Source organism: Marmota monax, unplaced genomic scaffold, assembly GCF_021218885.2.
Source record: "Marmota monax isolate L192 unplaced genomic scaffold, Marmota_monax_Labrador192_F-V1.1 WCK01_AAM20220418_F8-fsc00994, whole genome shotgun sequence".
In the NCBI taxonomy this organism is placed as follows: Eukaryota; Metazoa; Chordata; class Mammalia; order Rodentia; family Sciuridae; genus Marmota; species Marmota monax.
This window is the reverse complement of record NW_026692893.1, coordinates 88-13828: the sequence shown is the minus strand read 5'-3', so window position 1 is coordinate 13828 and position 13741 is coordinate 88. Positions and strand designations below refer to the sequence as shown.

Below are 13741 nucleotides of genomic sequence, written 5' to 3'. Positions count from 1 at the left end.
ATGTATAATATGACAAAATGCATTCTACTGACATGTATATCTAAAAGAACAAATAATTTTTTAAAATTATGTGCTGCAGAAATTTCAATAGAAATGAACACTCTATTGTAAATTTAAAAAATCCAAACTACAGCAAATATGAATATAGAGATGCAATTTCTAGAGGCTGACAAGGTGATAGCTATGGATGAATAACAGGTACCAAAGCATGGTAATGTAAAAGTAATAAATTCATTATTATATAATTTGTAAATAACTAAAAAGAGCTTGAAGGTACCAAATGCAATGTAAAGTTAAAGAGATGAAAATGTAAATTATCCTGATTTCATAAGAATACATTTTATATATGTATAGTCTACCTCATAAATATTCGCAATTATTACATTTTAATCAAATATTTGAAAAAATGCTTGAGATGGAAATGTTAACTACCATATTTGTTTTCTCATTACATAGTATATACATGTAGAAAATTATCCTACTATACCCCACAAATTTTTTATAATTTCTGTAATAATTATTTAAAAAGCCATGCTATTTGAAGAACTAACCCCTTTTTTCAGGTACGGCTAGACTTTCCTTGAAACCACAATCTTCTTTAACTATTTGACCCCCCTGTCCTAACTCACTTCATCACAGATTTTTTGCTGAGTTGCATCTCATCTACAAATCACAGACTATCTGATCAGTGTCTCAGTTTCTGATTAAAAAAAAAAAAACTTAAGGTGTGTGTGTGTGTATGTGTGTGTGTGTGTGGGTGGGTGGGTGTGTATGAAAGAGAGAGACAGTGAGAGACAAAGACAATAAGAGACAGAAATGGAAACTGATCATTCACTGAAGAAAATTAAACATCAATAACTTGCAATTCAGATATTCTATATATGCACTTACACATATAATTCCCTAATTTGGAGTAACACCAATTAAATGGCATGTCTATGGAATAGGCAGTTTGAGTTATACATTTCTTAATACAAATTAATAAAGGTGAATATAATATAAACATGAAAATGAATAGAGATCATTGAATTGTGGAAAACATGGTTCAATCTATATACTAACATGTGCATCTAGAAATTCCTACCAGGGCTGTGTATGTGCAACCAATTCATATTCCTCCATTTATTTAAAAAAAAAAACAATAGTTAATATCATTGCCCATTAGAGGTACAGGGAATCTCTTATCATTAGTCCATCCCATTTCACTTGTGTGATACGGCAACAAGCTTGTAACAATCAAAGCCATCTGTAGATTAAAAGACTTTAATGACCATAATTTAGCATGTAGCTCAGTATTATTTTGAACCTCAAACTACCAGCAAAATTAGTTAATATAGGCATACAAAAACATAGCCATAAGCTCTGTTGCCATTATGTTCCAAAAGACACTAAAACCTATACTTTCTATTTACCAAGGTGAAATATAAAATCATTTCCAAAATAATTACATATAACAGATTACAAATGAATGTTTTAGATATCTGTATAAAAATTTTGTGTCCCTAAAGTTCACAAAAATCATAATCTTTGATATATTGTAATAGAAGCAATTCTAAAAACTCTTATTCTATGATGAGAATAATTTGGTTAAGAATTTTCTAAGTATTGCTTGGCAAAAATTAGATATATTTTAATAACATCTCAGTTTCAAAGAACAAAGTATGTTAATAAAAATTTTATAGAAATTTGTAGAAGGTAGCCATGTCATCAAAGCACAAAAAAATTATTAAGACATATAGTTATGAAATTTGAGATTGTTTATATGATAAATGTTCTAGACATCATTGGTCAAGATTTATGTACATAATCCAACTATGCCAAAACAGAAAAAATGGGTAATCTATACTGGTCTTAGCTCTCTCTCTTCACCTTCCCTCTTACAGATGAAACAGATAAGTCATCCTTACAGGAGAATCAATGGTAAGTAGTAATTTATTTCAAAATGAACATTTTATAACTTGTTGGTGGCCAAATAATGCACTTTATTTTTTTATGATTTCAAATTCTATGGATAACTTTCACTGAGGTAATTATTTTGATAAATTTTTTTAAACTAAAAATGAAAATATAAGTAGCACCTACTCAAAAGCTAATTTATGCAATGAAATATTTAGATAAATTTTCTTATTCTTAAATTAGTAACAATTAATTTTTATCTCTATGACTTGTGTAAATAATTATATTAAAATTATCTTTAATAGAAACATGGAAAACTATGGTTGTTCCTGTATCAGAAATTTTCACTGATACGGACACATGATTATGCATTAATACAGACATGATTAGAATAAAAATAAGAAGTCATACTTGCTTTATAGTTTGATGTTGGTGAAAAAAACTATAGCAATGACCTTGAAACGAAAAATATTTTTAATGATTATCAACATAAAATACAACTTACTTTGTGAAACACACTCAATTCAAAATGGACCCAAAAACTTAGATGTTTTCTAACTGTTTTACTCAGCTTTTTCACTGCTGTGACTAAAGACCCAACCAGAACAATTGTAAAGGAGGAAAAGTACATTTTGGGCCTCACTGTTTTAGAGGTCTCAGTCCATAGACAGCCAGCTCCATTCCTCAGGGCTCAAGGTGAGGCTGAACATCATGGTGGAAGAGTGATGGAGGCAAGCAGCTCACATGATGAGCAGAAAGAGCAAGACTCTGCTCACCAGATACAAAATATATACCTTAAAAATGCATTCTTCATCTCCTCCATCCACACCCTACTTGCCTTCTGTTACCACTCAGTTAAATCCATCAGGGGAATAATTCACTGATAGGATTAAGACTCTCACAGCCCAATCATTTCTCCTCTAAACCTTCTTGCGTTTTAACTCACATGAGCTCTGCACATCCAAACCATAATATTCTGCCCCTAAAAGCTCATGACCATCTCACAATGCAAAATACATTTAGTACATTTCCAAGAATCCCTATATTCTCAACAGTTTCAAGATTGCCCAAAAGTTCAAGTCCAAAATCTCCTCTGAGACTCAGGACAAGCTTGCATTGTGAGCTCCTGTAAAAAATAAAAGCAATTTATAAGTATCCAATATATAAAGGTACAAAGTAAACTTTTTCATTTACAAAAGTAGGGGCATAGAATCAAGGGATGGGACCAAAGCAAGATTGAAATCCAGCTGAGTAAACAAGTCCTATAGGTCCACTTGCAGCATCTGGAGCACAAAGCATCATGATGTACTCACCAATTTGAAATATAGGTTAAAAATATCATGATCAAGTAGTTATATCAAGACTATAAATATGATTCCAAAGTAGAATATCCAATGGCAAAATTAAACACGTTAATAAGGAAATCATGACAAAAATGTGTTACTAATTAGAATCCCTACATATATATTTTCAAAAAGAACAAAAATGTATAGAGGAAAATATGATTAATTTGTTAGCAATAATGTACAGGCAATTCTTAGCAAATATGCTGGATATTTATGTGTGTACAACCCAAGTGTTGGGAGGAAATGGAGGTGTAACACTGAGACTACTATTCACATATCTTTATTTTCTTCAGTTCTTCACAAATAATGGTTATTATATTTCCCTGATGACATCTTGCTAATATGTGGCACCAGGGCAAGGGCAGAATCTTCCAATGAATGGGGAACAGCGGTTGTCTTGAGGTGTGAGCAGGAGCTAAAATGAGTTCTTCTTGTAAGCAAAAATAACCTAAAGGGGAGCAAGCCTTAACAGATCAGCAAGCTGTCTTTATTAAGCAGCAGTGGAATAGCCCATTTTCAGGGGAGAAAATGACAACTGGTTACTAGAGAGGTCTGTTTCTTGTAGGTTTTAATGAGAGTTAATCATAGCAGAATGTTTAGTATGATTTAGTCATTAGAGACTTGGGCAATCAGGAAACTAGCTGTGCAGGTTCAAAGTCTAAATCAGAAAAATAATTTTTCAGGAAAAATACTTTTACCTATAGTAGGTAGGTAAAAGTTCAAAACCTATTGTTATTGGGATGAATTTCCAGAGCCCATTGTTTTCCTTCTTACTCCCTAAGGCTTGTTATTTTGTCAGTAAATATAGTGATATTATGTCTATTGAGAAAATAATTGCCTTTTTTTCAAGTGAGCATATCCCACATGCTTATAATATGAAGAATGAGAATTGCTCATGTGAAGAATGAGCAATATGTGCAGCTTAACTCAAGCACACACCTCTCTGCTTCAGAAAATCTGCTCTTCTTTAGCTCTGTAATTCATAGTAAAACACAAACACTTCAAGTTAGAAATTTTTTAAATCCCTTCTGGCTGAAGGAGCAAGTATCAGGGTAAGAAAGGTTAATGCTAATACTTGTAGTATATGATGATTTTATATTTTCAAATTACATATTTCTTCAAACCTCCCAAGAGTAGTACCGGCGAGTCTAGACATTTATTCTTATTTGACAGGAAGATTTTCTGCTCTATGTAGATGGGTAGAGGTGAGTTGTGTACATCATCATCAACAACAATGAAAATTCCCCAACTTATTGTTATTTAAAATGTTCTAGCTATCCCATATGATGCTGCCAGCACTAAAGTTTAGGTCTGATCCATAAGGGATCAAGTACCTGTGACATTTGAAAATGCCTGCTTGCAACATTAAATTATATCTCTGCTTTCTACAAAATAAGTTAATTTTTCCATGCTTTCCCTTTTTGTCTTCAGCATTTTCATGTTATTGTATTAACACTTCCTCTGATCCTCCTCAAAACTGTAAGAAACAAAGTCAACTTTTTTCATAGTGTTATTAGTCAAATCTTAATGACATAGAATTTATAGTTTCAAAACATTGTGGAAGCACCTACTCCACGAGCAAGACATAATTAGTGAGATGTGAATTTTCAAGTTAAAAGAAAACTTAGATTCTTTCCTGCAAAATATACTAACTAGCAATGAAGCTATCAGTAGGTCACTTAATACCTCTGTCCCTCTGCTTATTCTGATATAACAATATCAAAATGCCTAAACTGTTAGTGACATTATGTTGTGTGAAATGTAACTGAATTAGGTTCAGCAGTCAGAGATACTTTCAAGAGTTAATAATTAATCTATTTTTATTGAAGGTTTTCTGCTTTGTTGATTACTATAATTACAATAATGTGGATTCTTTGTAAAAATTGCAGAAGACAGTGGCTTCCTAGGTCAGTGTGTCATTGATTGGGGGTGGGGGAGTGGGATAGGTGTCCTTAGCACTAATAGGTGTACTTGAGCGGCTTAAGTTCAGTACTTCCCTTGTTCTTTTTGGCCCTACTGGAGATGAGCTTCAGCAGCACAATCCACTATGAGTCTGCTGCTGCATGTGGCAAATCCCCCTTGTTCCTCCACTAATCAGTCTGGAATAGTGCAGCTCATTACTCCCCACTCCCATTTTACCCTGAACTTCATGTACTGAACACTTTAATGCAGATTTTTATTCCCTGTGTTCTGTTCTCCCAGTTGTTCCTGACAGCTGTGCTGCGACCATCCTTGTCTACACTGAGAATGAGGTAGGGGTAAGGCTGTTCACATTTTCAGAACAATTCAGGCCAGCAGGAGAGATTGCCAGCTCCTTGATCCATCTTCAAAAGTGAATAGGGATAGAGGATCTGGCACAAGACAAAGTGCTCACTGGTAGCTCATGGTAGTTGACACACCCTACGGCTGTGCTGACCAGCGGGGAATGCCAAGACAGGTGAAAGTCTGAGTAATGAATGTCACCAGAAGGGCATATATTTAAGACAAATGGCAACTTTCAAAATCAGTGCAAAAAAAATGGAGACCGAATATCTCACAATAAGTTTAATATTGATGGCAATTTCACCTATATTTTTTTCCTTTTTAAAAATCACTAACAAAAGTTGATTATTGCAATTGATTATGAACTATATTTCTGTTGGACAGTACAGGCCTATGTATTTCAAGCAATAAAAGATACACTATCTCCAAAACTATTCTAATTTGTTTTAATGAATCCCTTTCAATAAAATCCCCACAGATAATTGACAATATATTTATATAATCTCAAATTAGCATCACTTCTACATATATATTGCTTTATCTAATTTTCTTATGTACTGTGTGAAAAAATTACACACCTGCACATAATTTTTAAAAATTACAAAAGGTGTCAAGTGAATTTTTTTCTATAATCTTAAAAATAAGTACATGCAGGAATTAAATATTCTTATCATTTCTAATGTGCTACTTTCATCAACTAATCCAAGAAACCAGGTCAATCATTCTCTTTAAAGACTGGGTGTGTGGCTGTGTATTTCCCCTAGTAGGTATGCATCCCTAGTCCAGAAAGCCTCTGATTGTTAGAGAGGCTTTGATGCTTTGAGCTGGGCCTATTGCTCAGGGTATAGCACATGTTTAGTATGCTCTTGTGAAGGACTGGACTCAAACCCCACAACTGAAATGGAAGAGAGGAAGAAATAAAGAAAAAAGGAAGGAAAAGGAAAAATGGAAGGAAGGAAGGAAAGAAAGAAAGAAAGAAAGAAAGAAAGAAAGAAAGAAAGAAAGAAAGAAAGAAAGAAAGAAAGAGGGAAGGAAATTTGGGCACCTCTGCCTGATCTCAAAACTTTGCTTGTCTTTGGGTAGAGGAGAGTCGCTAGTCTTCCTTAGGCAAATTATTTATTACCTAAGACTGCATTCAAATATTTTTCTGACTCTTCAATTTCTTTCTGAAAAATACCAATTTTATGGCCGTTTCAAATCACCTATCACCTCTTTGGTCTATCTCCTCTTCTACATTTTAAACTTTTTTTTTAAGTAAATGCCTGAGAAATATAGTATCATCTTTAGGAAAGATGATTGAAGACCTTGAGTCTAAAGAATTGACCACTCCTTCTTCTATATCTCATAGAATTCCTCCTATCAGATCTGTGGTATTGTAATTATAAATTTCTTTCATATTGCCTATCCAATATAAAGTTTTTAAGAATAGATACTTCATTTTATTCTTAATAAATACTTCTAGTAATGTAATAAAAACTTCATTTGTGCTCATTAAAAATATATATTTCATTTCTTCTGCAGAATTTTCATGTACAAGGCACTATGTTGTAATAGGCAGAAAATAATTAGTAATTTCTCAGGAACTAACTTTTTTATGTTTTAAATGTAACCACTTTTAATTAGGTTGCAGGGACCAGTAAGAAATATCTAGGGATATTGCATAAATGCTTTTCTAAAATGCAGATTAATCATTCCTACTGTTTAACATGTGTATCCCTTCTACCTTAGGAGGCAGTAGCTTTACTGGATCTGTTGGCACAAGGCAATCACTAATGGTCCCTTGTTCTTAGGAACATCAAAGATGGGTGAGGAGATGGACATATCCTAGATAATGACAATAAAATGTAATTGCATCTGTAAGGGTAGTAGTTACAGATTCTTGAGGATAGTCAGTATGGTTGTAGGATCAGATGACTTATCTCAATGTGTTTTAGTCAGTCTTTCTTTGCTGTGATCAAAATACCCAACAAGAACAATTAGACGAGATAAAGTTTATTTTGGCTCACAATGTCAGGGGTTCAGCCCATTATTCTGTGCCCAAGGCAAAGCAGGACATTATGGCAGAAGGTCCCAACAGAGAAAAGCTACTCATTTCACGGCAGTGTCAGGAATTAAAGAGAGGTAGGAAAAAAAAGGGGGGGAAGAAAGGGGCCATAAAAAAGATTTACCTTTCCAGAGCACAACGGAGTGACTGATTTCCTCTAGTCATGCCCCACCTGCCAACAGTTAACATTCAGTCCATTCATAGTAGGATGGGCTGATCAGGTTATAAGCCTCACAATCTAATCATTTCACCTCTGAACATTTCTGCATTAACACAGGACTCTGGGGGGGACACTTCACATCCAAACTATAACACAACCTGTCAGATAAAATTCACCAGTGGTCCTTCCACTTTAGACTGACACTTAAAAATCTTGTATTTCCCTACAAACAGTACAACATATAATTTTAGGTCATCAAAATGGTCTTCTCTCTTATCTGAACAGTCTACACAAACCTACTGCACTCTCCACACCCACACATACAGAAATATATAAACTCCAACATCAGCATCTGAATTAATCCTTTTCAGTTGCATTTCCATTAATTAAAAAAACAAGCCAGTAATGGACCATTAATCCAATGGCTTCATTACCTCACAGTTGCCTTGAAAATTTGTTTAATATGGCAAATCTACCTTTCCTGTGATACCATATAATTTACTCACTAATACCTGGAATGCTTTTACTAAAATTTGAAACATCAGGTGCACTTGGAATGGGCCTAACCAGGCTTTCTGTAGATACCAGACACTGGTCAGGTAAATGTTTCTCTTAATGTTTGCAGTAATGTCACAGCCCCACTGTTAATACTTCTAGGTTGCATACTAATTGAATGGGAATATATTAATGCTTCATAACATTTACCTTGGCTATTATAATGTGTCATTATTCGTGTATTCAGAAAGATCACATGAAGATAGCACTTAAAATAAAATGAATATTTATGACACTGGAGGAGTTATATATCCTGCTATGAATTACATCCTCATCCTTGAAGCCTTAGTAGAGTATTTTCTATTGGAGAGTCATAGCTTTGGCTCGGATTCATTGAAAATGCTAACAACCAATAATATCTTGAATTGAATGCTTTCTAATTTATCTTTGTTCTCTTGAAGCATCAAAGCCTGATCCACAATTATATGTCATTTTTAAATGTACTAGAAATAATTCTACTTTTATTTTCCTTCAGAATCAAGCATTAACTGCTTTGTCAACCACACTGATGAAACTCCAAAGGGGAATTGTAAATGAACACAGTAAACTAAGGAAAGCAGACTCTCCCACTGCCAGCAATCTGCCAAAGATGGTAAGAGTTAGAAATGCAAAGAAGGTAGCTGAGACACTCTGAACTGTGTAAGAGCAGGCAGATGGCAAAAGACACCTCATAACTTTGTGGCTTAGGAAGTGCTGCTCTAGTTTGTTATTTGAGCTGTGTTATGTTCAGGTCAGAATTTCTTAATTTCTCTTTATAATGACTAAATAACTTGTCAGGTTGTGGAGCAATTTCAGGTATGATAACAGATGTAAAACCAAACCCAAAGGCATCCAGTGAAATGCTACTGTGTTTTTCTGCTCATTTTTCTCTCCCTCCTGATGTAGGATCAAGTTAATTCCCTGTTGGATCCATGCTATTTAGTGTAAACTGTATTCACTTTTGGGCCCTTACTCAAAAACCACATGTCTCCCAAATTTATTTGATAAGGATAAAGAAAAGAACATGGAAATGAAGCATGCAGCTCATTAGTATTATAAAATTAATCTCAAGACTTAACATGTTATATAATATTTAGAATAGAACAGTTATTAAAATCTTTGGGTATACCTTCTGTATGCATATATAAAACATTGTCTTAGAACTTTTAGATACTTAGGGTAGATATACTCTCTATATTTCTTTGGAGCAGAAAAATGTCATATAAAATATATATTTTTTGATTGTGATAAAATATTGGAAGGTGACTGTGCAGAAAATGTATAGTGATATAAACCAAAATATCAATCTAACTATAAACATTACTCACCATCGAAGTTTGAGTCATAAAGTGCATACATTCTTTTCTTTCTTTCTTTTAGGGATGGAGGAGAAGGTCAGCAGAGAATGACCAATGGATGGCAAGCCCAAGCACAAACAAACATAGTGACTCAGAGTACCAAAGAACCTGTGTGTAAATTAATAAATATTTACAATATTTATTTATGATCCATAAAATGGACAATAAAATTGTAAGAGACCATTTTAGAATGTTATCTTTGAAAACAAACATTGCTTCTATTGCTGCATTTTTCAAGTTAAACATCTTTAGATGTAGAGAGGATTCTGAGAAGCATCACTTTGTACTCATTGAATATATAATATTTGATAAAAATTCTCACACAATTGTACCTCTCAACCAGCCCATGAGTAATGCAGGCTATTGGGAACAAGAAATATGAAAATTTGTCTATAGTTCTTAGAAACATTTCAGAAAGTTCAAATTTAAAATAAAGAATGAAATAATGGGACTTTAACTCAGGACTTCACATGTTCCTCTAGATATGAAACTGGCATCACAGTGTATTGATGTCAATTTATCTGCTCACTTCCCTTCTCTCAGTAACATTGAATCTTGTATTGTTACTTTGGAGTGAAATGATAATGAAATTGCTAACATTTTTATTTTTTATTTCAGCTTACCATTGTCGTTACCAAGATATATATCTCCAATGTGGCTACTGGAAAAAAATAGGTTCCTGGAAAAACTACTTGTGAAAAAAAAGATGTCAGGCCTCCTGTAATTGTAAAAAACAAAGTTAATTCAATATGACATACATAAGCACAGGGCTTTGTTCAGCAGGGTCACATTATCTACTTAGATTTGACCTATGCTAATAGCAAACTTATAATTTCTAATTTGATTCCAAACAGAACATCATCTTTTTCTTCTGGATCTGCTTCTTACACACAGAAATCTGTTCTATGCATGTTTATAAACTAATGAAATCCATGAGAACTTTGGATTTTGATATATGATCTTTGTGATTTAAATTTAATGAATTTAATCAAGTTGAGGATACTGAATGTTGTTTTCACTATGACTAAGATCACTAAAATCCTGAAATAAAATAGAAAACAATTTTCCTGGAACACAATGCACTGAAATAACTGAATGTGATTACCAGTGTCACATGAATTGTGGGCTATGCTTCCTTACTCCTCCTATCTAAGTATCTCTAAAGAAGTGTGCATATATACTAACTTTAATTCCTCCTCATTTATTAATTTTTTTCCCTTCACTTACCTATATCTAATCCTCACAATTAAGTTGAAACTGCTCTTCATAAAATATATTTTGGGTTGGGGTTGTAGCTCAGTGTTTCAGTCCTTGCCTCTCATGCTTGAGGCACTGGGTTTGATCCTCAGCACTGCATAAAAATAAATAAATAAAATAAAGATATTGTGTCCATCTACAACTAAAAAAGTTACTTAAATAAACAAAAATATAACTTATAAATTATATATAAACTTATAAAATATAACTTATAAATTGATGAAAATTTTTGCTACATCTTCAACATAAATTTTACCATAGAACATGATCACATCTTCCTTTTAAAACCTCTTTCCTCATAGGCATTACTTCCTTTAAAAATAGTTCAAAATAATATATGTGTATACACTGCCCTCTAGAAGATAAAACCCAGTCCCCTCTCTTTTGAGTCCAAGCTGAATTTACTGACTCCCTTTCAAAGAAAAGATGATGGAAAGGGGGAAAGAATCACTTTAAAAAGGAGAAGTCTGGCCAGATGCAATGATGCAGACCTGTAATTCCAGAAGTTGGGTCAGGAGGACTGAAAGTTCAAAGCCAGCCTCAGCAACTTCATGAGAACATGTCTCAAAATAAAAATTAAAAAGAGCTGGTGATATGGTTCAGTGGTTAAGCAACACCTTTTTACCCCCCCCCCAAAAAAAAAAAACGGAGAAATCTAAAATCTGGTTAATGCCACCTTACCCAAGTGATGCTGATTAACACCATTTGTGATATGCTACATGGATTTATTACATACTTCAGCCTTTGGGTAGTATTTCTAACAACTCATAATCCCAGTCTGATCAAGAGCTAAAGCATCAAACAAACCCCAAATCAGATAGTCTCATTATTAAGTGAATAGTTAGCATCTTGTCTGTACAGTGCTTTTTCATGGTCAAGGAACAGAGCACTTCTTGGTAGTAAGACTAACTGAAGATCTCATTAGTAATTCTAAACTCGGCTTTAAAGGGAATAGCAATAAAACAAACGCCACACATGTTGGTTGTTTAAATTCAGTCATCTTCATTGGAAATTATTACCACCATTCATATGAAAACACTACCTAAAATTTTTCTTTTTGCAAATTATTCATCAACTTCTGCTTTTTACCTACTTCTTTCATGTGTAAGTATTGCTTTGTTTATTTGCCAAAGTTAAAATATCTTTTCATTACAAGTTATGCTGTTCATCTTGGTATTCCTCACAGGATTCTCATACTCTAAGCTTCCTCCTCACATTAAAAAAAAAGATGTATACCGTCCTTCTGCATATTTTCTGCAACATTGAAGATTTAATCTGTTTAATCTATGTTAATTAAACACACACACAAACACACACAGAGAGAGAGAGAGAGAGAGAGAGAGAGAGAGAGAGAGAGAGAGAGAGAGGCATTGTTCCAGAAGTTTAAAATTAATACAATGTATGGAATTAATTTATGTAACCATTTGTTTCATAACTAATGATAATGGTAACTATCAATAATAGATAAAGACATGGTTTCTTCACATGTCAAAGTTTACAAGGGGATAATTAAATTATTTCTCATTTGTCAGAAATCAGGACCACAGTAATGTATTGCCCTTCACACATTTTAATTGCCAGCAATGGTTCAATGTCCAGATATTAAAACTTTGTCCTAAAGCATTACAAATTAGCACAGAAAGAGTACTTATAACTAATATGAATATTTTATCAAAAAGGAATTTGTCACAGACTGATTGATTATATTGAATAAATGATAAATGGTTATTTAATAGTCTAACTCAGCCTGGAGATATGATGTTTCCTTTTTTTGTTAGATTAAAATACATTGGAATTATTGGAAGAAATCTTTTAAGAGAAATGAAATGTAAAATCCAAGTAGTATTTAATTTTATTAAGGCCCAAAGTTGCTTATACATTTGTTAATTCCAACTCATCTTTAATATTACATGTACACACACAAACATACACACACACACACACACACATTTTAACCAAAAAGGTATATTCTTTTTCTTGAATTTGTATAACCATTACTAGGGTTATACAAATTACTACTATACAAATGATCACTTATGCCATGCCATATGCTGCTCTATTTTTTTATATGCTCACTTTATCTCCTCAGATAAAAGGATAGATATTTTTAAGTCCCTCATAGCATTTGGTTAGTACTGAATTAACTGTGGATAATCAAAAATATTGAATAACACAGATTTTTTTCCCAGTAATTCTATTCATTTAGACAATGGTTCTCAACTTTGACTTCAGTTACTACAACCTGGGAGCTTTCAAAAATCACTTTATCAAGGACAATGCACAATCCAATTAAATCATAATCTCTGGGAGGGAACCCAGTCATCAGTATTATTTCAACCTGAAAATTTAGAATAACTGCTTTGGAATATCACAAAAATAAATTGTAATGTCTTCCGAATTTTCAGAGGAATAGTGGATCTCCTGAAAAAAATTATTTCAGGCTCCTTATTTGTAATTCCCTAAGGGAGGGAGGGAGGGAGGGAGAGAGAGAGAGAGAGAGAGAGAGAGAGAGAGAGAGAGAGAGAGAGAGAGAGAGAGAATATCTGATTTCTTGCTGAGAATGTCTGCTCAGAAGTACATGAGAAAGCACACATTAGAGAATTACCTCAGACATGGCAGCAAAAGGTAGCCTTTTTCTTCAGGCTAACTCCATCTTGAGTCCTAAACTCTCTTATAACAAGAATTTAAAATAATATCTAAATCTTAAGTTTAGGAATAGTTATAGTTATAAGTAAATGCTGTCTATTTAAAAGGCACTTGTCTTTGTATATTTCTCTCACAAAAATCAATAAAGGTAAGTATAAACAGGAAAGCAGAGATTATTGAATTGTGCACCACAAGGTGCAAGTATCTAAAAATTCCTGCAAGTATTATGTATGTACTA

General features: G+C 33.3%; 1 protein-coding gene across 1 annotated transcript in view; it reads left to right on the top strand.

Moving 5' to 3' along the window:
* The window catches only part of LOC124096664 (cysteine-rich venom protein LEI1), an 85193-nt gene extending 74580 nt beyond the window's left edge, over positions 1–10613 (top strand). The window contains exons 8-12 of the mRNA XM_058581380.1: positions 1884–1920; positions 5445–5494; positions 8739–8855; positions 9623–9710; positions 10219–10613. Of these exons, the coding sequence (XP_058437363.1) occupies positions 1884–1920; positions 5445–5494; positions 8739–8855; positions 9623–9710; positions 10219–10298 (372 nt within the window). The 3' untranslated portion in view covers positions 10299–10613. The remainder of the gene's footprint in view (positions 1–1883; positions 1921–5444; positions 5495–8738; positions 8856–9622; positions 9711–10218) is intronic.
* The last annotated feature ends 3128 nt before the right edge of the window (positions 10614–13741 follow it).